Source organism: Crocodylus siamensis, chromosome 4 (genome assembly GCF_052110815.1).
Source record: "Crocodylus siamensis isolate JL-2025a chromosome 4, ASM5211081v1, whole genome shotgun sequence".
Taxonomy (NCBI): Eukaryota; Metazoa; Chordata; order Crocodylia; family Crocodylidae; genus Crocodylus; species Crocodylus siamensis.
The window spans coordinates 82129239-82152369 of NC_143398.1; the positions used below are offsets into that span (position 1 = coordinate 82129239).

Here is a 23131-nt window from a genome sequence, read left to right on the forward strand (position 1 = left end):
TTGTATCTGCAGAGGACTTTTTTTCCTGGGGGAGATTGGGAGAAGCTAGCAATTTTGTTCTCATTTATTGTTAACATAACATGATTTTACATTTCTTTGGACACCTACAATTTATGTAAAATATAAGTTTTCAATTCTTCAAGACATTTCAAACCTAAGAGGATAGATGACCTGTTTCTGAAATAGATTTAAACAGTATTACCAACTCTAAAAGAACCAAGGTCACGAGTTAGGTCCTGAAATACCATAGGGGGGTTTCCACTCTGTAGAATTAACATTCACAAAATGGAGTTTCTTGCAACATCACAAAATTGGCTGTAAGCCCAGCCAAAATCTTGTTACTTGTAAGTAATTGCTGAAAGCTGGCAATGCTATCTATTCAATGATTATTTTGATTATTTTAGCAGCAGTAGAAACCAAAACCCCAGGTTGACTCAAACTGTGAGTATGTGGGACCAGAAAATATAAAATGTATTAGTACTGGAAGTACTGCATATGACATACCTTGACTTCTTAGAATTGCAGCTCTTAAACATTTGCGATACTTTAAAGAGGATATCTAGAATACCCACACGTCCCCTTTAAGAAGGTGCAATTATTATGAAAGATCATCACCATGACTGAGTCAAAAACAACATGCTCATTACATGGCAGTGCATAAAATCTTTATTTAGAACAATAAAGTATATGTATTTAATGTAATTCCAAATTCAAACCAGTATAAAAAAGGATCAAAGCATACATCTATTTTTAAGAGGACACATATATACAAACACATCACATTTTATAAACTTTGTTGATTAACCTTCAGTCAGAATGTAACTATGCAAGATTGTGCTGACATTTACAGTGAAATATACAAACTCACCCATGATGCACCAGCAAATGTTTGTGCCTCTGTCTCTAAAGAGTCTGAAGATTCTGCGTTCCATAAGTTTGATAATATAGCAACATGCCGCCATAGCATATACCTGTTCTTAATATATATCTGAATCAAAATTCTGATTTGGAAAAACTGTTGAATAATTCTTAAATACAAATATAACTCAAAACAGCTAAAGTTAACAACTGTTAGCTTTTCAATTCAACAGTGGTGTAATGTGTTCTGAACAGTTTCACCATATTACCAAGAGATAGCAACAGAAAAGACATGGCTGGTAAGTGTCAGAATCTAGAAAACGTGCAAGTATAAGACTTTCTACTTATGTTCCATAGTACTGCACATTAATTTTTATAAGCTTGCTTATAAAATTACCTGGTGAGGAAATAAGTACCATTAATTTATTCAAGTAAACACACGTCTAAAATAGCACATTAAATGTTGCTGCATACTGTTAGCTGCTTTTTTATTCTCACAAGCCTGCTATTAATAGCATGCAAAGTTCAACCACTCCAAAGGAAGCTTAAAAATGTTAGTTCCTCACAAAATCCACAGAGATCTGATAACTAAGTTGGGTTGACCTTAATATAACAGAACATTTTCTTCTTTCTCCCCCATTTTAATAAAAAGACATTAATTTTCTAATCATGTCAATGCATGGGTTGCCCCTACCTGAAATGGAAGATTTAAAAAATGATTTTTATTCAGGAATTATACAGCAGCTTACAAACCTGGAAAGAAAAAGTAGTTATGGGAGTAGAAACAGTTGACCCTTTACTCCTATAGAATAGTGCTAGCAAATTTAGACTCCATTATTGATAGCAAATTTAAACTCCATTATTATTAGCATTGATTTCAGCTGTCTCTCAAATCAGAAGATGCATGACATTCTGTCTGAGGTTTTACTCACCAACTAGCAAATTCAGGCAGGCTGTAGAAGCAAGTTGTGGAAATCTTAATTGTTAGTTTTCCAAACACTAAAAAAAACTACTGTATTTTGAGCTACCTAAAGGTGTATTTCAACTTTGTGGCCCTCACTTTAAAAGGCTCAAATACTTAGTTCAAATCTCTGAAGTGACAGGAGAGGGTGAAAGGGAGTGTAGAAGAACCAGGAGCTGTCAAAATGATTATGCAGCTCAGAGTACATGTGATACTATTTCACTTTCTGCTAATGGATGTTATTTACATTCAAAATGAGAACAGTGGTGGTTATGTAACGTTTGTGAGTTCAAAAGGGTTGTATGTGGGGGTTCTTCCATTATTCAGCCTTAAATTTGTCTTGTTCTGTGGCAAAGATGAATGTATGTGGCATTAGTATAAACACTGTAATATAATTAAGCTTACGGACTGTTGCTTTTGGAACATTTTTGCAGTAACGTGTTTCTGGATTAACTGTGTTTTGGTTTACACCATTGTTATCCAGAGTACAAGATATATTTTAAACTTAGAACAAAACTGTAATTAGGACATTGAAGCCTAATTTGAGAGACATCACCATGTATTGCTCTAAAAGTTTAGTGTTATATTATTATTCATTTAATTGTCTTGAAAGATAATTACTTAGGAAAATTAGCATCCCTATGAGCAGAAAATAAATATTGGAGTATTATTAAATGGTGGGAGCTTAGGAAATTGCTATAAGATTTTAAGTGCATAGTTTCCTTGAAAATATAGCAGATTTTTGGCAATGTGAAATATTTAACATTTTAGTAAAGTGCTCAGGAATAATTCTAGTCATTTCTTTATTGTTGGGTTTTCCCTCTTTGTCAGAACCTGCATTCAAGAACTCTCAATAAATAAGGTGCAAGTCCAAAACATGAGGTCATGCTGAACTTCTAAAAGTAATTCTTAAAGTAGATTTGCAATGCAGTGTCTGGGGGACTAATTAATATAGGCATGTCTAATAATCATATTATACTAAACTGCTGTTGGAAAAATTCTGCTATTTGGTTTAATAGTTCTAAAATTTGCCTAATACCTGATTTTTTATTTCAAGTGAACTGGTGGGTACATTGCACCATTTAATACCCAGGATGTCAGTGTCTTATTCTGACTCACATCAAAGCTATCATGAATTAATCTAAGGGTAGATCTGCAGTTGGTGTCACCTGTCATGGCTCCATTGATCTTAACAGAGCTGGGACAATTTTCACTAGCTGGGATTAGACTCTTAAGCCTTATTTTGTTGCCAAAACAGTGGAAACGGGAAAGTTTGATCCATGAGATCAAATCTAGGCCCCACTTAAGTCAACTGTGGTTTTGCTATGCCATCTTAAAATGTCTGTAAACATCAAAAACCTTTATAGAGGCTGTCCAGTTGGCAGCCTGTTGGCTGCGTCTAGTCCCCTTCACAAGGGGTTAATGTGAAGTCTGCAGGCTCCCGTCGGACCACTGCTCTTCCCATTGCTCTTGCTGCTATGGTGGCTGGAAGCTCTGGACTTCCCCTCTTTCAGCTTCTGCTTCCTGGGAGTAGGGTGGCACAGTGTGAGGGGTGCCAGGGGAAAGGGAGAGGTCTTTGCTGCCTGGAGCCAGGCTGCAAACACAGCTGGGAAAGTAACCAGGCTGCATGCAGTGAGGGTGGGGAGTAGTAGGTGGACCCTAGGAGGGCTGCCCCCTATGGTGTGTGACCCATGTACTTTAGGGCTCTGGGCCCGCCCCCTCCCCCCCCGAATTTGGGCAGCCCTGAGCTTCATAATTAGCCATAATACTTTTTGTAATGTAGCACTCAGATCAGTATATAAGGCATATTCCTTTGACATATCATTGATAGCAAATTTAGATAATAATGAAAGCATCTCAATTGCTGTTTGAAGATTTAAATAGAAGTATTTAGAAAAGTTAGCTAACTTTGTACAAAAATTAAAATAATGTTTGCTTTGCTAAAGCAAGAGCTTTTGTTTTAGTCAGTTTTAATTAAACTGTTACTGGTTTAGTAGTCAGCTTTTAAGCAGTTTGTCATTTGGGTTGACCCACATCTATTTTCTGCAGTAGAAATCCTTAATACAGATAAATATTTACTGTCCACTATCCAGAAGCAGCCTGTACAAAAAGGATGCACAAAGCATACTTTGCAAGTGCTAGTATAATATTTTTAGTGCCAACTTGAAAATGCATGCCTGACAAGTGTTAGTTTATTATCAGTCTTGTATCTGTAATACATATATTCAACAACAGCAATAGAAACCAAAGACAATTGGAAATAAAGCCTTCATCTTTTTGTTTAAATATAATTAACATTAAAAGAATGGAGAATGCCAGATTATAAAAGCTTATTAGTCAGTTAAAATACAATGCAAATACGCTGACATACAGTAAAAGCTAAGCTCACCCTCAGTATCTTCCAGACTTCTGAAATTTTATATAAAAAGTCAACATATTGGTGGCATGGATCATCAACATTCAGAATAGGTTTCAATAGTTCGTTTTTATGCCAGACACTGAACGCAATTCAGACTCTTTGCTTTTTGTCCTCTTTCAATGACTGAAAGCCTAACTGGAGTTGTCACATATCCAGTATTTATGCCAAATGTCAAAACTCCATCCTGTTGCCCTCACCTGCTCTTGATCCAGTATTTGCTTCTCTGAACAGAGACCACCAGCCCTGCTAAAAACTGTGGAGGCTTTTTGTAGTGGGCTTACATTCACATAGTGCCAGAGAAACCACATCTCATTTTAGACGTGATACAAACCCAGGCCCGTTATAGATGAAAAATGGTCCTTTGCACCATCTTACTTGCAAGTTTTACAAGCAGTATTGAAGATATGTTGTTTGTATCCATTTCTGCATTCCTTGTCAGTTTCGGGAACTCCATGTGAAGACACCAGGGTAAAATAAGAGGACAGACTGTGAATTAGGAATACCTTCTTCCCCCTGACATTCATTGATTACATGTATCTGGAGGCATTTCAAAGAACATTTTTCAGAGTATTTGTTTGCCAGACTCAGCTGAAACTAATACAATTAAAGTCCAAAAATGCCACACAAGGTAGTTGTTTGCGTAAAATAAAGTCCTGCTCAGTGCACACTCTCTTCTCAACGTTGTTTAATTCAGTATTGGCTTCACAGTAACAATCACACACACTGTCCTTATTTCTGTATCATGAGTGTGGAGTTATAGGCAGCAACAACAGATGCAGACTCAGTCTGTCACTCCAGAAGGAATATGAATGTGCTTAAAGCTGCTTCATTTATGAAGCGAACATGGAACTGTTATCTGCCTGGAAAAAAGGAAATTGTGATTTTTGAAGGTTTTATTTCTCTCATTACTACTTGCTAGCGAGTGAATCATATAAAAATAGAGTACACATCTCCTTTTGAGAATACACTATTATCCCAAAGCACTCTGCAAAATATTTTAAGAGACCTGTTTTCAGTTTCATGTGCAATGTATTAGGCCTTGCAATACCTGGAATGGCATACCTCATTCTTGCAAGCACACCTATAAAGTGCCCTGTTGTAATCAGTGGAACTACTCACCCACATGTGTTTTCAGGATTGCTACACTCTTGTCTTTGGGTACAGAGTAGTTGAGCAAAAGTCTTTCAAAAAGTTACAAACAGTACCCATTATCATTAGATCAGCAAACATTTATGGGTACTGTCTGTAACTTTTTGAAAGACTTTTGCTCAACTACTCTGGCACACAGTTGCCTTCTTTGTTAAAAGACAAGGAACATGTGGAAAGAATTGATCTCTGAATCCTGGACTGATTATGGCTAAATGAATCAGAATCTACACTTTGACCTGCATCTGGAAGTGAACACAAAAGTATGAACTATAAAACATGGATCACCTATTTATATTCTCAAAATGGCCCATCTCATTAAGAGGTAAAGAATATTCAGCACCAGTTGAATTTTCCAGACACATTTCAAGTTAATGATAGCACTGTAAAAAGTTCTACATCAGAGAGGACCACCCTTCTCTGCCAGGCTCACGTGAAATGAAGAATGACAATAGACTATAGAATCATTTAAATGTCTAGGGACAAGAGAAGTAAATGCACCAAGAAAGCTGCAGACCATGCTGGCTAATGCTGCATACATAAATCTAACACAAGGTTTACCCACATCTCTTTTCTCTTGGATTTAGCATCACTTTTATCTTACTGAGGTTTACTAAACACACTTTACTTCCTACTATCTTGAAAGATCATCTGTAGATTGGTGCCATTAAACTGTGTAACCTATGTTTTCCCCCAGAGGCTGTATATACACAATGAATAAAAGTTGTGAAAATAAAAATGTCAGTTTGTGATATACAAGGTCTCTGTGAGGGTAAAAGTCTACAATTTTTGTTCCTGATAAAAATCAGAAGTACAATTTAATATTTTAATAGTAGTTCTCCTATATCTTGAATCAGAATTATTTTTTCTTCTCCATGGAAAATATTCCCTTACTCATTGCCTTTTAACCATTAATCTGTTATGTTCAGGCTGTAACATTTAAGCTGCATGTCACTTGACTAACTCAAGGTTAACTATATAGTCAGTAATAACACCTTATATGTAAGCTAAGAATGGGACATATGAAATAATTCTGCTGCTTTTAAAAGCAGGTGAGACATATTGTTCATGAGTGCATTCGCTATTGGAACTGTTTTGTGTGTCTGCTCCTATCTTGAAGTAAGTAAAGCTTATACCAGAATGAAACACCCATTAAATTACCACAGTTTAGTTTCAATTTACTGAGGAACAGAGCAGACTGATGGAACATTTAAAGTGGAAAAGCTTAATCAGTTAGGCTAGGGACAGCCATTACACATAAACCAGTTTAAGGGATCAGAAACTGGTTTAAACCTGTAACAGAACAGACAACCAGTTTGAAAACGGCTGAAACCAGTTTGAGATAAATCTGGGTTGAATGTAGTATCAGACTTAACTAATTTGGCTCAAACTGGTTTTTGCAACATCTGTCCCAGATCTTTTGCTGGTTTAAGCTAAACCAGACACCCCCAACATCCTGCCATGCTCTCTGGGCTGGGCAGGGCTCTCTGTTCCACAGCAGGGCTGGCCCCTCCCCTTTGCTCCCTGGCTGGAGCTCTGGCAGAGACTTGCAGGCACAACAGGTACTGCAGGCTTCCCTGTGCCCCACTCTCACCCCCCTCTCACCACTCGCTGCTTAAGCACAGATCCCTTCCTGCTCTCTCCCACAGCACAGACTGTAGCCTTTGTTTTCTGTGTAGCAGTGAGTACAGAGTGAGGCTTTGTTTTCTGATGGGGTGTTAAATGCTGATTAAAGTACTGATAAATGCTCTGTTATCAAGGGGGTGGGGGAGTTCCCTAATCACAGTGTCCTGCCAGGCCTTGGCAATGCCTCCCTCAGCTCAGTCTGTGCAAGGGAAGAAAGGGCTGCTCTAGCACCACCCCCCATGGCTTCTAACCTGAAACACTGCAGGCATGTGCCTGCATTTCTGGGATGTCTGGTGGTTACAAGTGATTTAGCCTAGCTAGGTTAGACTAACCTGCAAAATTGAATTAATTCAAGCTCAGGCTTTTTGAATGTCTGTCCCTAGACCCAGTGTATACCTGTTAAGTTTATCCCTATTCCACCTTTATAGTCACTATCTATTTCATTAGCCAAAAATTATGAAGGTTACATTTGGAATCTTAATCATCCTATAAAAGAACTTACCAATACATGAAACAGTAACAGTGTTGGAGAAAAAAAGCAATGGCTACACTTGTAAAAGCTCCTTTTCTTTTTGCTGCAACATACTGGAAGACAAAAAACCCCCCATTTCCATAATGATAACATTTCCAAGGCATGGTAGCAGTGAAAGAAAGGCCTCATGTATTAGTCACCCCTCTCCTACCCCTACCCTCATATTTATAAGCCTCACTGGCATGTTTGAGAGTAATAGTGATACACCCCTAAGACATATATGCTGTTAAGTTATGCTTAGTTATAGTACAATATTACACTTTCTTAGTGGGAGAAGGGAAAGAAGAGGTAATATTTTACATTTTTAATAATACTTTTGATAGGGAAAACAACCTATTTTACCTCCTCAAACAGTTGCCTCTCGCATTTAACTAAATGGTATCATATCTTTTGTTCCCTGAAACAAGATTTTAAACTGCCTCCATTATAGAAGCTCAGTTTCAAGAGTCACAGTACAGATGCTGGGAAAGTTATTTGTAGTAACAGTTATATTTTATGACTATATAGTCTTTCTTCTTTCAATGAATGTTGCATGAATAGGCTGACATTTACAACGTTATTAGCTATTTGAAACTGGTTAAAAAATACTAATAAATTCAGTATAAGTGTTCACAAGTTATTAAAATTAGGAATTTAGGAATTGGATGTTGGATCACTATCTAGTCCAAAAGATTTTAGAACAATGGCCAGCATCAGATGTTTCAGAGAAAGGTGTAAAAAGCCTATAATGGGCATATTTTGGAAATTCTGACTCCAAGAATAGTTTTTATCCTAATCTCTTATAGTTAAGGATAGAAGTAAGACCTCAAGTACAAGGTATAATATACCTTCCAAAACTTTTAAAAATGAGTTATTATAACACTGGATATTCCTGTTACTTACTTGTTTTTTTGAATTTCCCTTAAAGTTTTGCTTATGCAATTTCCAAAGGCTACTCTGAACGTCTTAAACTATTTATTATTAGTGATATGTAAGTACTTAAAGCACATAGATTTTTTCTTCTTGCCAAATGCATTAAACTTTAAAAAAAAAAACCTTAGAGGAAGCAAAAAGATTCAAGATGGCATTTCGAACATACTTATCTGAGTATTCATAATACTAACTGTGGTTGTTATTGCTAGTCAAGCAAATTCTAGGTACTTATATGGTCCCCATCCTATAGTGAGGTGACAACAAATTCTCATTTATAGAAAAGTTTATTAAACATATTTAAAAAAACCCATATTAAACATATTACAACTACTGTTATAGAGAGTTGGTTCCTGCTCAATATTAATCCAGGTCTATGCAGGACAGTAAATGAAAAAAATCCCCTTCTATTTGCTGATCCCCATATAGGTCTAATCATATTTGGGATTGGCTCTATACCATGCACTGCCTTCAATGCAGAGTGCTTCAGTACTGTTATGTTTTACCTCTGGACATTTCTCCTGATTTAGCAAATTTCATCTTGAAGCAGTGAGTACAGAAAGAAGGAAGTCAGTTGCATCTAGCATCTAGCCTTCCCTTACAGCTAGCATTGATATCAAAACCCCCAAAGGGAGACAGGCCGCCACTATCTGCCTTTCTCGTTCCTCATGCTGCAGTACCTGGTTAGTCCTTTTATAGCTGCAGTTGGACAAGAATCTGGGAATCCTACAAGGGACCTATTATGAGGGATAGGGTGAAAATGGTATAATTTCTCTATCAGCCACTGTCACACGAGAAAATTACTGATGGAAGAAAAGGAAGTTAGTTCTCTACTCCAGTACTGAAAAACAGAAGCGATGATGGACAGTTCTGATAACCTGAAGGAATGTGATCCCAGCCAGTCTTCCTCAGTCTTCATTTCTAATTTGTTGAGGAAGAAGTAGTCTGTAGCTCCTTCCCATGCTCTCAACAGTAATTTCAGTGAAAGCTGGGAAAAAAAGGTGGTGGACTTTGCCATTCAATGTACTCTGAATTCTGTAGCAGAATTCCCTCCCTTAATATCACACGCAGGCACAGAACTTTCCGGCTTCTGAGTGCTTAACTCTGCAATAGTAATGTCCCTTTAATGGAATTTTTGTATATAGAAAAAACATAACATTTAAAATTAAAATAGAAGCACGCTTAAAGGAACATGCTTTGGGCACAAATTCTTCCTACTGACAAAGAATCTTGACATTACTTTTTCTTTTCTCTTTTTTTTTCTTTTGGCTCTAAGCACATCTATCTGAGATTGCCAGTTCTTAACATTTCTTTCAAATTATATTTTATTATTTAAAGATAAATTATGTGTGAGGATTGAAGTGGAGCAAAATACCTTATCTCATTTTCTTCTTGACAGCCACTATCCCGTTCAGTTTCTTCACTTTCTGGTTTAGATTTGGGATGTGTTTTCTAGGAGCAAAGTCCATTAAATACAGATGTTACTTTATAGTTGTATTAACAATTAGAAATATTCAGTTATGTTTTTCCATACTAAATGAGACATTTTACCAAATTTTGTCAGCAGTAAGATCCTTATGCACTTCTTATGTCAAATGACTGCTTGAATGCATGTTAGAATGCATGTGTGATAGAGCTTAGCTATTATAGGTATGTACATTTTAGTATGGGTGTATATACATACACAAAATATATACACATATAACATTTTTATATATTAGTGTGTGTGCTTGTGTGTATATAGACTGCTACTTATTATCATGGCGTGTGTGTGTGTGTGTGTGTGTGTGTGTGGGATAATATTCCATGATAAATGGAAGTAAAAGGACTGGCACATAAGGTCAGAATGGGACACCTCGGCTCATGGTTCCTTAATTTTTGGTCCAATGGTATTTTGTTAGTTTACTACCACTTAAGATATTTTAAAATTGGTGGGGGGAGGGGCTAGGATAAAATTGGTGGGGTGGGGAGATTAGAAGAACAAAGAAAGTTTGAACGAAGAAATACAAATTTGAATGGTACGTATTTCACATCATAATGAGATGATTCTAGTTATGAAAATCAGGAATTCCTACAGGAGTAATTTAAATAGTGCCTCTATACAAACACTAGTATTTCTCACCTTCCAGCATACTGCTCCCAAAGCAAGGCCAATAAGAAGAGAAAACAATGATGGCAATGCTATGCTTATCCCTTGCAGGCTAGAGCTGCTAGTGTAGTCAAGTGTATCCTCTGTAATTAAAAACAATTTGGTTAGTGAACACAGATTTATGAAAAAAATATCTTCAGGGTATCATTATCAACAAAACTACATTTATGTACCACTTATATAACATGGTAGCTCTCAGTATCCCTGCTAGCAAAGAAAAACCCTGCAAGATACACCTTCAAAGTGCTGTTTGTTGGATGTACTCTTCATGCGAGTATTTTACAGGGAAATTTGTTACCATTGCATAAAGGTACTTTTCAGAGCTTTGAAATCTATGCCTATTAATTCTATCATTAATGTGGGTTTTTTGGTCATTGGTAAAGTATACTTCAACAAGTTTCTACTCTCTCCATCCCCCATTTATTGGATATTCAGTCCATAATATCTTGCAAGGTTTTATTTTATAAACTGAAAGTAACTCATTAGAGAAACAGATGTATATTACTTCTATAGATTTATATTATTATTTAATTTCTGCAGGACCTAATGCTGTGGTAGGTTGGCAGTCTGCCCAGAGATCCAAGCTGGCAGATGGCTGGTTAAGGATACTGGGGCTGCTCAAGAGAAGTTAGTTTAACAAAACTGTCACAATAGGTCAGGCTTTCCTCCCTTCAAATTTCTGTGGGAAACTTATTGATCTCAATGTGACCAGGCCTTTTTTAAGTCTGGTGGTGTGCCAGTTTGTAGTTACCATTTCTTGTAGTAATGTTTGTCTTTAAGGTTTATGCAGGAGGTCCCAACTCCTGTCCTTTGAAATACACAAGCATTTTGACCTCAGCAGGAGTTGTGTTCATGCTGAAGCCAAAATCTAACCTCCCAGTTGCTTAATCAAGGGAAGGATGTGGAAACCCCTATGGAGTATAGACCTACTTGCACCTTATAAAATGCAAACTAAGACACAGGACATTTTTTATATAGCTGCCTAGTGCCTACCTAGTTTTAGTTCATATCTGGAGCTGGAGGCTGCAATTAAAGTGATACATAATCAAAATAAAAGGGAAAGCTCTAAAAGCAGTGGAAAAAAATCACTGAGGTTAGATAACCAATTTGGAACTCAGTGTTGACAGCATGTGAAACTACTGAGCAAGTGATGCATGCAAAGAGCAAATTATGGGAGTAAGTAGCTAAGACATACTGCCTTAATCAAGGGTATACATGATATATTGTTAAGCAGCCTTTAAAATGCATAACTTAAATTAGAAAGGAGTCTTCTCACTTTTGATTGGTGATCAACTTTAAGGCCTTTCTGACCTACTGGTTTTTACTTTACAGTTGCCACAAAGATCGTTTCTAGCCTACTCCATCTTTCATGCCCCAGTGTAAATACACTTTAACTATAATGTATGGTTTTACAAAGTTTGGGTCCTAAGATGGGTTGAAATTTACAAAGATTCTGAAGGTCCATCAACACTAAAGGGAAATGCTGGTTAAGCAGAATAAATAACTGATTATTGGAAACATTGAAAGGATACATTTTTCTGTGTGGAAGGTGATTAAGACTGCTAAACACATTAGGAAAGCTGAACAGAGGAAAAGACTTTAAAGAGAAGTCCATTCACATCCCCTCACGGAGAAGGCTGCATGAATGAGCTAGTCTATAAGGTCCCACCCAACCCTGTCTCCTATAGAGGCGTTTGTTAATCTGGTCTCTTTTGCCTTTGGCTGTATTGCTTCCAAAGCATTTACAGGAAACAAAGAACTAACAGGCAGTCTATAAAACTCATCTTTTATTACACCTTCACGCTATTCAAATGGATTATATATATTTACTGTGACCTATTTGAATAGTGGGAAGGTCTCTCTTTCTCTCTCTCTCTAGGCATAGGAGGATTTGCTGACCTGTATTTTAGAAAATTTAGGGCCATGGTTCCTTTGGTATCTGAGCATCATGGAGCTATGACCCAAATGAGGCATCATAAATAATCGAGAAATGAATCTGTATTATAATTTTATCTGAATGCAGCCAGATCATATTCTTAGAAGCATTTGACTTATGGTTCTTGTGGAAGAAAGAATTCTGAATTCCTTTTACCCAGTCATATTTCCACATACAACATCTATCAGTTACACAACTAAAATATGTAATTACCTCAGGCTGTAGGTACTCCCATTTTTAAAGCTTTACTCAGTATATACTGGGGGAAAAAAAGTGAACAAGATTCCAAAGAAAGGCATGTATTTCTGAAGGTGACATGGAGCAGAAAAGCTATTTGATAGTGTGTTACCTGAGGTAACGTCTATAACTTACCAAAATCTGACCACCTACTCTATATTGCCAAGGTCAGCAGGCAATGACAGGTATGTAGACATTTACATACACTTTTAGCAAATATCATTCAACACAGTGAGTTATAAAGGTATTCAGGCAATTGCTATATTTTCAAATTTGTTAATATGTACTTCAGAGAGTCATTACACCATATACAAATTTGATTTAAAATCACATATCAAAAATTCAGAAAATCTTCCTTTTGGCAAGAATTCGTCTATTTCATTTTCTCTTTCCTTTCAGATTTACGCAAATCTTAAAAGGACTATTTGGTTAGCTTTATATAGGATGTAAAACATACAAACATAAACAAATACACACGACTAATCAGGTCCTGAAAAAGTTTTATCTATTTGATAATGCTTTCAAAGATTACTTGAGGTTTATACAGTAATGAACTGCCAAGAGTTGGGAGACTGAAATTAACCATGAATTGTATTATCATGTGCCATTTATTTCCGATAACATTTAAAATGGTGCAGGTAATCTAAAAAGGAAGAAGTTTGGCGCCCAAGGAAATCTAAAGATAGATCAGAAAACAAGAATGAGCAACTGGTACAATATAGAATAATAGAAAATGAGAGTTGGAAGGGACCTCAGGAGGTCATCTAGTCTAACCCCCTGCTCAAAGCAGGACCAGCCCCGACTGGATCATCTCAGCCAAGGCTTTGTCTAGCCAGGTCTTAAAAACCTCCAAGGATGGAGAATTCACAACCTTTCTGGGTAACCTGTTCCAGCGCTTCATGACTCTCCTAGTGAGAAAGTTTTTCCTAATATCCAACCTAAACTTCTCTTCTTGAAACTTGAAACCATTGTTCCTTGTTCTGTCATCTGCCACCACTGAGAACATATAATAATACATTCATATACTTATATGTTAAATATGTTAAGTAGGTTATATGTAAACTCTTCTCATATGAATCACAAAGCACAGATAGGTCTTTAAAAGCAGGAATCTTTTTCAGAGTAGAAAGCAGCCATGCACATACGCTCAGTATGGGTATTTAGTGCTTGTGGGATGGCATGAAGGCAGAGTGCTTTGTGTGACTGGCTGATCTGAGCGGTTAAATTTCACACTGGGAGAGCAGAAGGCGCCATGGCATGAGAGAAATGAGACAGAGGTTGATTACAGTCATTCTGATTTTTATTTGAAATTTTTATTTCATTATAAAAGAAATTTCAACCCCCAAATGTGGAAAGAATCACTGAATTAAGGTTTTGGTTTCAGCAGATTTAGGGCTTATTTGTTTCTACATTTACCTTCCCTTTATGTAATCACTAATAGGCTTACATTCCCATAACCTTTAGATATTTCAAATGGTGGAAATAACTAGTGTGTAGTTGCTTTCAGGCTAGGGACAGATATTCAAAAGCCTGAGCCTGAATTGATTCAACCTTTGCAGGTTAGTCTCACCTGGCTAGGCTGAACTTGTACGTAACCAGACAGACATTCTCTGGACTGAGGAAATTCAGGCACATGCCTGCAGTGGCTCAGGTTAGAAACGGGGGGGCACTAGAGTAGCCCTCCCTTCCCTTCCACAGTAGTGAGCTGAGGGGGGCATGGTCAGGCCCTGGCAGGATATTCTGTTTAGGGAGGTCTGCCTGCAGCATCCCAGGCTTTTCCCCACTGGCTGCTCAAGTGGCTGGACTGTTGCGAGATTCCAGCTCCCTGCTAGCACTCTGGAGGCAAGGCAGGGAGGAGAGGGAGGGTGTGCAGTACATACATCTGTTGATGATATGGAGCTTTTCAATCTCCCTCCTTGCTTCTTTATACTGTCTGCAGCAAACTGACAGGCAAGCAAGCCCGCAGGAGGTTGATAGCAGTGGTTATCACGCCACCAGCAAAACAACAGCTTCTCTCCATTGCTCCAAACTCTTCTTAAACAGCTTACCAGCTGATCTGTTGATTAGCTCCAAAAAGCCTTAAGTGATCACTGTTCTGTCATCTGTCCCAGTAAATTGGAGACACACAAAGACACCTTCGCATTAGCTAGCATACCACATGCCTACGGTACATGAGGCTGGGGTCTGTGGTGTGGGAGATGGGAGTGACGGCCCAATTCCTGCTTGAGCAGCAAGCAGCGAGGGGGAAGTAGGGCAGGGGGAAGCCAGGCAGGCCCTACTGTACATGCAGTCTCTTCTGGAGCTCCAGAGAGGGAGCAGAGGGGAGGGGCAAGCTCTGCTGTGGAGCAGAGAGCCCCACCCAGCCCAACCCAAAGAGCATGCTGGGATGCTGTGGGACTCTGGTTTATCTTAAACCAGCAAGGGGCCTGGGACAGACATTGCATAAACCTATTTCAGCCAAATCAGTTAAGTCTGATACTACATTCAGTCAGGTTAATCTCAAACTGATTTCAGCTATTTTTAAACTGGTTCGTGTGCACTGAACATTTGTTCTGTTACAGGTTTAAACCAGTTTCTGATCACTTAAACTGGTTTATGTGTAATGTCTGTCCCTAGCCTTGATGTTCATCAAAGTCTTTAGTTCTCCTTTGGTTACCTAGCCATGGACTGAGAGAAAGAGAATCTGAGAGAATAAATCCTCCCTTGTGGAACCAGGTTTACCTTCCAATAACTACAAGCAGTTCTGGGAGCTTTGCTGTGCTGGAGCACTGTAGTCAGTAATAGCAAAAGTTACATGTCTTGAACATGATATATGTTAGAATTTGCATGAACTTGAAGGTTATAATATAGTTTATTTCTGGAACTTGATTGACAGAGTACAGAATTGAGGGGTTTTTGTAAATTGTCACTGGTAGCAGTGGCAATCCCTCACGGTAGAGAATGATCACTCTCATGGGTCAAGTGAAAAGTTGTAAATTAGTCTACTGATAGATAGACTAATAGCTGATCCTAGAGCTGCAGACTCTCTGGGAAACACCACAGGTGGTATTTACTGGGAGGGTTGGACCATGGATTTCTCAGTGTTGTTTCCTTTCCTTCCATTTCTGTCATTTTTCTGCCTCCAGGGTAGGATGGTTTCTCTCACAAGATGTAGCCAGGTATCCCTGTCACGGTCTAGTTGTTTCCAATTTGTGGTGTCAATACTGCACTTCTTAATGTTCACCTTGAGGGTGTCCTTAAAGCATTTCCTTTGGCCCCCACATGTCCTTGTCCTTGGTTGAGTTGTGAGTATAGCAGTTGTTCCAGAGGCACAGGCCCATAAAAGGGGGAATCCTTGCTCAGAGGCAAACCCCAGGCAGAAAGAAGAAAAAGTAACAACTTACCTGTTGCAAGGACTGGGAAGAGTGGGAAAATGCACAGCAGGGAACCGCCCATGCAATTCATCACCCGTGCCTATATTCAGTTCCCTGTCTAGTCTTTTTTTCTGTTGTCAAGTTCCCTTGGCAGTTGCGGTAGCAGCATCTTGATTTTGGTTTTATGCCGGGTCACCTTAGAGTGAAGGGCTTGTGGTGAAGGTGTTACTCATATTCCCCTTTAGGGACAGTCCATTTTCCGCCCCAGTGAGAGTGGGTTAGCATAGCCCTTAACGCTAGGCCAAGACAAATGGGACTCCATCTAATAACGAGGACACAATGGCAAGGGGCCTTTGTGAAGGCTAACAGCCTCAGATGTGGGCAGCACAAGGCATCAAGAAAGACAGGCTCAAGGGCCGACAGTGACCAGACCTTCCAGGTCCAGCCAGGGTCCAGGGGTCCTTGCTGGCAGGAGGAGTGGCAGAGGCCCAGGGAAGATATCAGCAGGAGGTGGCTGCAAGAAAGGATTAGGAGGCCCATCTCCAAGGTTGGCACATGGCCACGGTGTAGGGGAGGTTGGAGCCCTGTGAATGCCCGAGACGCAGGACCGCACTGCAGGCATCATCTGAGGTGACCCCCTCCACTGAAGTAATACTCAAAGTCATGGCAGGCGAGTTTGGGGGTCGCTCTGAAGACAACCGAGGTACCCTCCAGGGCCTACATGAAGGCTCCTGGTTGGCCAGAGCAGCGGACCAGGCAAAGGCAATGCGAGAACATACCATCAAAAGGAGAAGGGCACACAGTTGTTTTAGTAAACATACATCAGGTATGTACACACCAGTGAGGACATTGGCACTGTGTGATGATCCTCCCACTTTATGCCAAGGATCTTCTGGAGGTAGTGCTGCTGATGTTGTTCCAGACTTTTCAGGTGGTCCCTGTAGGTCACCCAAGCTTCACAGCTGTAGAGAAAAGTTGGGATTACCATAGTCTTATATAGTAGGAGCTTTGTTTGAATCTTGATATCCTGACCATTGAACACAATATGATTCAGTGTTCAAAAGGCAGAGCTAGCACATTGGATCCTATGTAGGATCTCCTCATCGATGTTGGCCTTCTCTGAGAGATGGCTGCCAAGGTATGTAAGCATTCAACATTCTGCAGCTCCTGTCCATCAGTGAGGATCTCTGCCCAGGAGAAGATCGGTCTGGAACAGGCTGGTGAAGCACTCTTGTTTGTCTGATGTTAAGAGTCAGTCACAGTCATTGGTATACTTAAGAGAGCAATTAAGGGCCATTTGTAGGTCTTCTCCTGTATCAGCACTGGCAGCACAATCATTAGCATACTTAAGAATCACAATCAAGGTTGAAGTAACTTTGGTTTTGTCATGGAGATGGGAAAGATTGAAAAGGTTCCTTTCCCTCCTGTACTCGGTGCCAATGCCATGCAGCAGACAGTCATGGATGAGTATCTTGATGACTGCAAGAAAGATTGAAAACAAAATTGGTGCAATCACAGAGCCCTGCTTGACACCAGTTTAAATAGCAAAGAGCTCCATAGAGGAGCCATTGCATAGGATGGAAGCAGTCAGCTAGTCATGAAAGAATCTTAGGATGGTGATACATTTCCCTGGCATCCCAGCTTCAATAAGACCTCCCATAGAGCCTCACGGTTAACAATTAAAGGCTTTGGTCAAATCAATAAAAGGCCATATATAGCTCCTGGTGTTGTTTCTTAGCATTTTTCCTGGATCTGCTACGCTGCAAGATGATGTCCATGATGCCTCTTAATGGTCTGAAGCCATACTGAGACTTGAAAAGTATTTCTTTAGCAAGATGAAACAGACAATTCAGCAGAATTTGAATAAGGATCTTCCCAGTGATGGAGAGGAAGACGATACCTTGATAGTTTCCACAGTCAGATTCATCTCCCTTTTTAAATATGGTGATGATACTGGCATTCTTATGTCAGTGGGAATTTCCTACATTTTCCAGATTTTGAGAAACAGTGGGCACATTTACAGGTGAAATTAAAGTGATGCAATAAACTCCAGAGCAGTTGGAGCTGGAGTAAAGTGCTCCTGGGTGCAGCGTTACATGTGCACCCGGGGCTGCACAGCACTTTTATCCAGGGCAAAGCAGCCCTGGGATAGTAGGTGTCGGGGGGGTCAGCCCCAGGTGGTGGCATGAGGGCTGGCTGGGTCACAAGGGTACAAAACATGTGGAGCCATGTGGCTAAGTGGCAGGCAGCTCCCACATTTTAGCACCCTTGTCACCATCAGCCCCTGTCACCATCTATATGTACATTTTACATGTGTAGATTGTGACATTTTACTGTAGAGCTAGTTAGTCAACTCCACAGTAAAGCACATGCGTAAATGCACCCAGTGTATGGATCGCATTGGTCATAGTTTTCCTACCAATTTTGAAGACTTCAGCTAGTATGCCATCAGGGCCAGACCCTTGGCTGTTCTTCATCTGTCTTATTGCCTAGTGGACTTCTTCAGAGGTTGGTGAATGGGCAAGTGCTTCCTTTACTGGATGCTGCAGGATGGATTCGACAGTTTCATCAGTCACTGTTGATTCTCAGTTCAGGACCTTTTGGTAGTGCTCCTTCCAGTGGTTTTTTATGGACTTGTTGTCTTTGAGGAGTGTACTGCCATGGTCAGATCTAAGTGGGGTGAATCTGCAAGACCCTGGTCTGTACACAGCCTTAATTGCTCTGAAGACACTCTACATTCCATGATTTTCAACATATTGTTGGATTTCTTTCACTTTCTCTTCCCATCACGTGTTTTTGATTTCTTGACTCTTCCTCTGGGCTTCAGGTTTAAGTCAGTAAAAATTCCCTGCTTCTGGATGTAGGATGGTTTTGCCGGTCAAAGAAAGATTTTCTCTTCTGATCTAGAAGGGCTTTGATTTCAGTGTTGTTTTCATCTTGCTGAGATATATTTGGAGGGCTTCGCAGTGTCTAGGGGTCTGAAGGCATTTGATATTGTACTGTCTTCAGACTTATTTGGGTTGCTTTTGACATTTCAAAACAAACCTAAATGGACATGATTGATCTCACTAAGTGATGATCAGGCTAGCAGTCATTGGCTTGTCTCATAAAATGCATGATATGAACAACTTTTACATCATGCACTCTTATAATGACATAGTCAAGGAGGTGCCATTGTTTCAAATGGAGGTGTTGCCATGTTGTCTGAAGATAGTTTTAGTAATGACAAAGGTAATGCTCTGCAAATTTACTGAGTAAGAGGATGCTGTTGGAATTGGCCTTGCCCACTCTTTCCTTCCCAACAGTGCCTTTCCACATGTTAAAGTCCCAGCCAACTTTTGGATTGGAATCTCCAAGGAGGAGGATTTTATCCTCTTTCAGGATGATAGGATTTCATTAAGGTGAGTATAAAGCCTCTCTATTTTTCCTGGGCATTGAGTGTTGGGGTATATGCATTGATGACAGTAGCACATAAATTGTTGGTCCATTGGAGGTGGAGAGTCATGAGGCGTTCATTAATGCCAACAGGAAATTCAGTCATTTGGCTGACAATCCAGTTCTTAATGGTGAAACCAACTCTGTGCATTTGCCTGTTGTTTGCAGGTTTCCCTGTCTGGAAGAACACATAGCAACCCCTTCCTCCATCAAATGGCCTATGTCTGCACATCTGGTCTTGCTGAAAGCAATGATATCAGTGTTGTATCATGAGAGTTCTCAGGTGACAATATCTGTTCTACATGTTGGTCCATCGCTGCTCAGGCCATCTATTAGGGTTCGTACATTCCAGGATTCAAAGGATTTTTTTGTGTTTTGACTGCAATTCAAGTGATCCCCTGGAACTAGCTATCTAGTGGGGTAAGATAAGGCGGGACAGCCTATGTTTGGGGCACCTTTTCAAGCCCCCTCCCAATACAGGGTGAGTAGAGGGAATCCTAAAAAGGATTGCTCAGTTGGATTTGCAGCTGCCAAATCACCCTCCTGTCCCATTCCAAGGGTAAAGCTGCCTGCATGTGGATCCATGAGTAGAGACTCCTGGTGATCATTTTGTACTTGTCACCACTCATCCATTGTCAGGAGACTTTGTAGAGGTTATGGGTACTGGTGGTTGCTGACTGTGATAGATGTTGGATCCAGTGGGAGAAGCCTGTGCCTGTGCCTGACCTGTTTTATGCGACGAGGCTGTTGCACATTGGCAAGAACATGGATCTTGGTGGAGGAGAAAACTGTGTCCAATGACAAGGAGATCCAAGTGGACAGGGGTTACTCTTCCACTGCAGTCTTCATCCATCTTTGCAGCCACTGAGAAGTATGCTTTCTTCATCTGCCTGCTCCACCATTAAAATCTTTATGTTATGTTGGACTCCTCTTCCTCCGATACCTCACCTTTGACCTTACTGCAATGGGAGACCCTATCAGTGTAGAAGACTCCAAATGGTATTCCTCTTAGGGTCAACAGTATAAAGTTATATAAAGTTGCATTCCATGAAGGTAAATTCTGACAACCAGTTATATTGATTTTAGAGAATGTACAAATTGTGCTGGTATTGTGAGTGGGGTTTGCAGTTACCACAAGTTATTACTGCTGGGCATTGTCTACACTACACTAGTGATGCTAGAAGAACTCCAGGTCTGCTGATAGAACTCTCAGTGCATCTACATCAAAATCTTCTTTGTTATGGCAGAGTTATATTCCCTCTACCAAGTGGAGTAATGCCTCTGCTGCCACCTGGGAACAGGCAGGAGTAGACACTGTCATACCAGCTGACTTCTGGGTCCCTTCAGCCACCAGTGCCTTCTAATGGTTTGGCGGTCATGGTGGCTGCATTCTGAAGTCAGAATTTGTTATGACAGAGCATAGTAAATATAGACATAGTTTTGACTCCCTCTCAGAATGTAAAGTTCTCCTCTGAATATGTCTATAAATTCTTTAAGATCTATATGTACGCATCAGTACAAGCCTGATGCCTCAAGACTCAAATAGAAGCAGCTGATACATGACAGGGGTACTTCCTTCCTTCCAAGACTTACACAAATAAAATGAATACTCGGAAATGAATTCCTCAGAGATTAGAAAGTCTGTCATCTTACTGGAGTGAACTTGAGAACTCTATCAAGCTGAAATGAATTTAAGATTTATTATAATTAACATTAGGAGTAGGATCCAGAGGAGGTAATCTGCAAGCACAAATGAGTTTAAGACTGAGAGCCCCATGAGGAGGTCAGTGTGGTCTGAATGGAACATGTAGTTTGCAGTCTTTGTAAAATCCCTACACAGTACATTAGGAACTTGAAAGCTCTGTAACAGTAAGTTACTAAGGGGCATATGCTGACAGGTTTTGGCACTGTTAACCCTCATTAAAGTGAGTGAGAATTGAAGCTTCCTTATACTACTCAGAAGTATTGGTTCTGACTTAGCACTTCACGGTATTGGGTCCTTAGTAGGGTGTGCGAAGCGGGCTGTATTCTATTTGGATTCAGATTTGACCCAATTCAGGGGACAGTGATTCCATTAGTTGATTTGGATCACTGTTTGGATTCAGTTCGGCTGAATCCAAATCTGAAGATTTGATTCCAGTTTCAGGAATCAGTGATTTGGCCACAGACACACCTTTACATGTTTTTTCTACATACCTTGAGGTACCAGGCATGACTGGTGGGGTGGATGGACTGTCCCAAAGGAGCGCGGGGGAGGGGAGGGACCCACATACTCACAGGTGACCCCCTCCGGCTCAGCGATCGGCCATGGGGGGACCCCAGATGCCCCCCAGACCCAGGAGGTATCAGTTGCTGAGCCACAGGTGGTCCCCTGCACGCTCCATGGTGGACATGGTAGTGGACTGGACATGCTTCTGGTCCACTTCTGGGTCCATCACTGAGTGAGCTGGGGACCCCCTCCCTCCCATGCTCCCATTCAATGCTCCATCTGCCCCACCATCTGAGCATTGGTGAGCCACCTGGTACCTTGAGATATGTAGAAAAAACATATAAAGCTGTGTCTATGTATGAATCATTGACTCTCTCCAAATTGATTCGGAGGGTCCCGACTCAATTTTTTCAAGTTGACCTTGAAGACATCCTTGAAGCACTTTCTCTGCCCTCCTTTTGTACACAACAATTGAACAATTGGCAGTACTGCAAGTTAAATATTTATTTAAAAAATTCAATAAGATAGATGGTGAAATACAAAAGTAAAGCACCATTCTGAACAAGATGAGTTTATCTTTTTTCAGTAAACAATTTTATTTAGGGGTAGGCGGAAGGAGAAGTATACTGAAACATATAATAGCCCCACATCCTATACAACCTGATTAATATAGCACAACTATCATCCAGACAAAATGAGGATGGGATCAATTGCCTGGATTCCCATTTATTCTTCGGTTAGTTTAAGTAGGATATATTTAGTGTAAATCTTGTTCAGAAAAGAGAGGAGGAAAGGAGCTTAAGATGACTGATGGAATTTTTTCCTTTCTGCATTCTGAGAGCACACTGATTTACTTACATTTTAATTTTATTAAGCTGCAGAAAAGTTCTTAAACACAGCTGTTGAAATAAACATTGATTCAAAATGTAAAAAACCCTTAAATAAAGCTAATTTCCTCATACGATACACAGAGTTCCATTTTAAATTATTCTTTTGCATTTCACATTTTTACCAAGTGCTGTTTAGAATTCAAAGCAGTCTCCAAGTCATTTTTTTCCTGTAAGCAGATTTATTAATAGATGCAATATGCATAATCTGTCATTCACCTGGAAGAGTACGACTGTAAACACAAAGAATTTCTATAAAAATAGTCTAAAATTATTGAAACCTTTTTCTTCTTAAAAATATCGGATTGTAGAGAGAAATGGTCATAAGCTCTGGCAATGTTTTTCGTGAAAATTTTCACGTAATTTATCCATTGTCTTAATGTGGTTTCAGTAGAGGGATTTATTTTCCTGATTCCCCCCTTTGCGTGCTTTTTCAAATGTTTTCAATGTTTTCCTCTCAAGCTTTTTGTGCGC

General features: G+C 39.7%; 1 protein-coding gene across 3 annotated transcripts in view; it reads right to left on the bottom strand.

The window, feature by feature from the left end:
• Positions 1 to 649: 649 nt before the first annotated feature.
• Positions 650 to 23131, bottom strand: part of KITLG (KIT ligand) — a 105392-nt gene continuing 82910 nt past the window's right edge. For 2 of the 3 annotated variants that reach the window (XM_090042655.1, XM_090042653.1), the window contains 4 exons: positions 10574 to 10683; positions 9827 to 9903; positions 7513 to 7595; positions 650 to 5098 (listed from right to left, as the gene is read on the bottom strand). In XM_090042655.1, the coding sequence (XP_089898781.1) occupies positions 7556 to 7595; positions 9827 to 9903; positions 10574 to 10683 (227 nt within the window). In that variant the 3' untranslated portion in view covers positions 650 to 5098; positions 7513 to 7555. The remainder of the gene's footprint in view (positions 5099 to 7512; positions 7596 to 9826; positions 9904 to 10573; positions 10684 to 23131) is intronic. The other variant, XM_090042654.1, reaches the window with a different exon arrangement.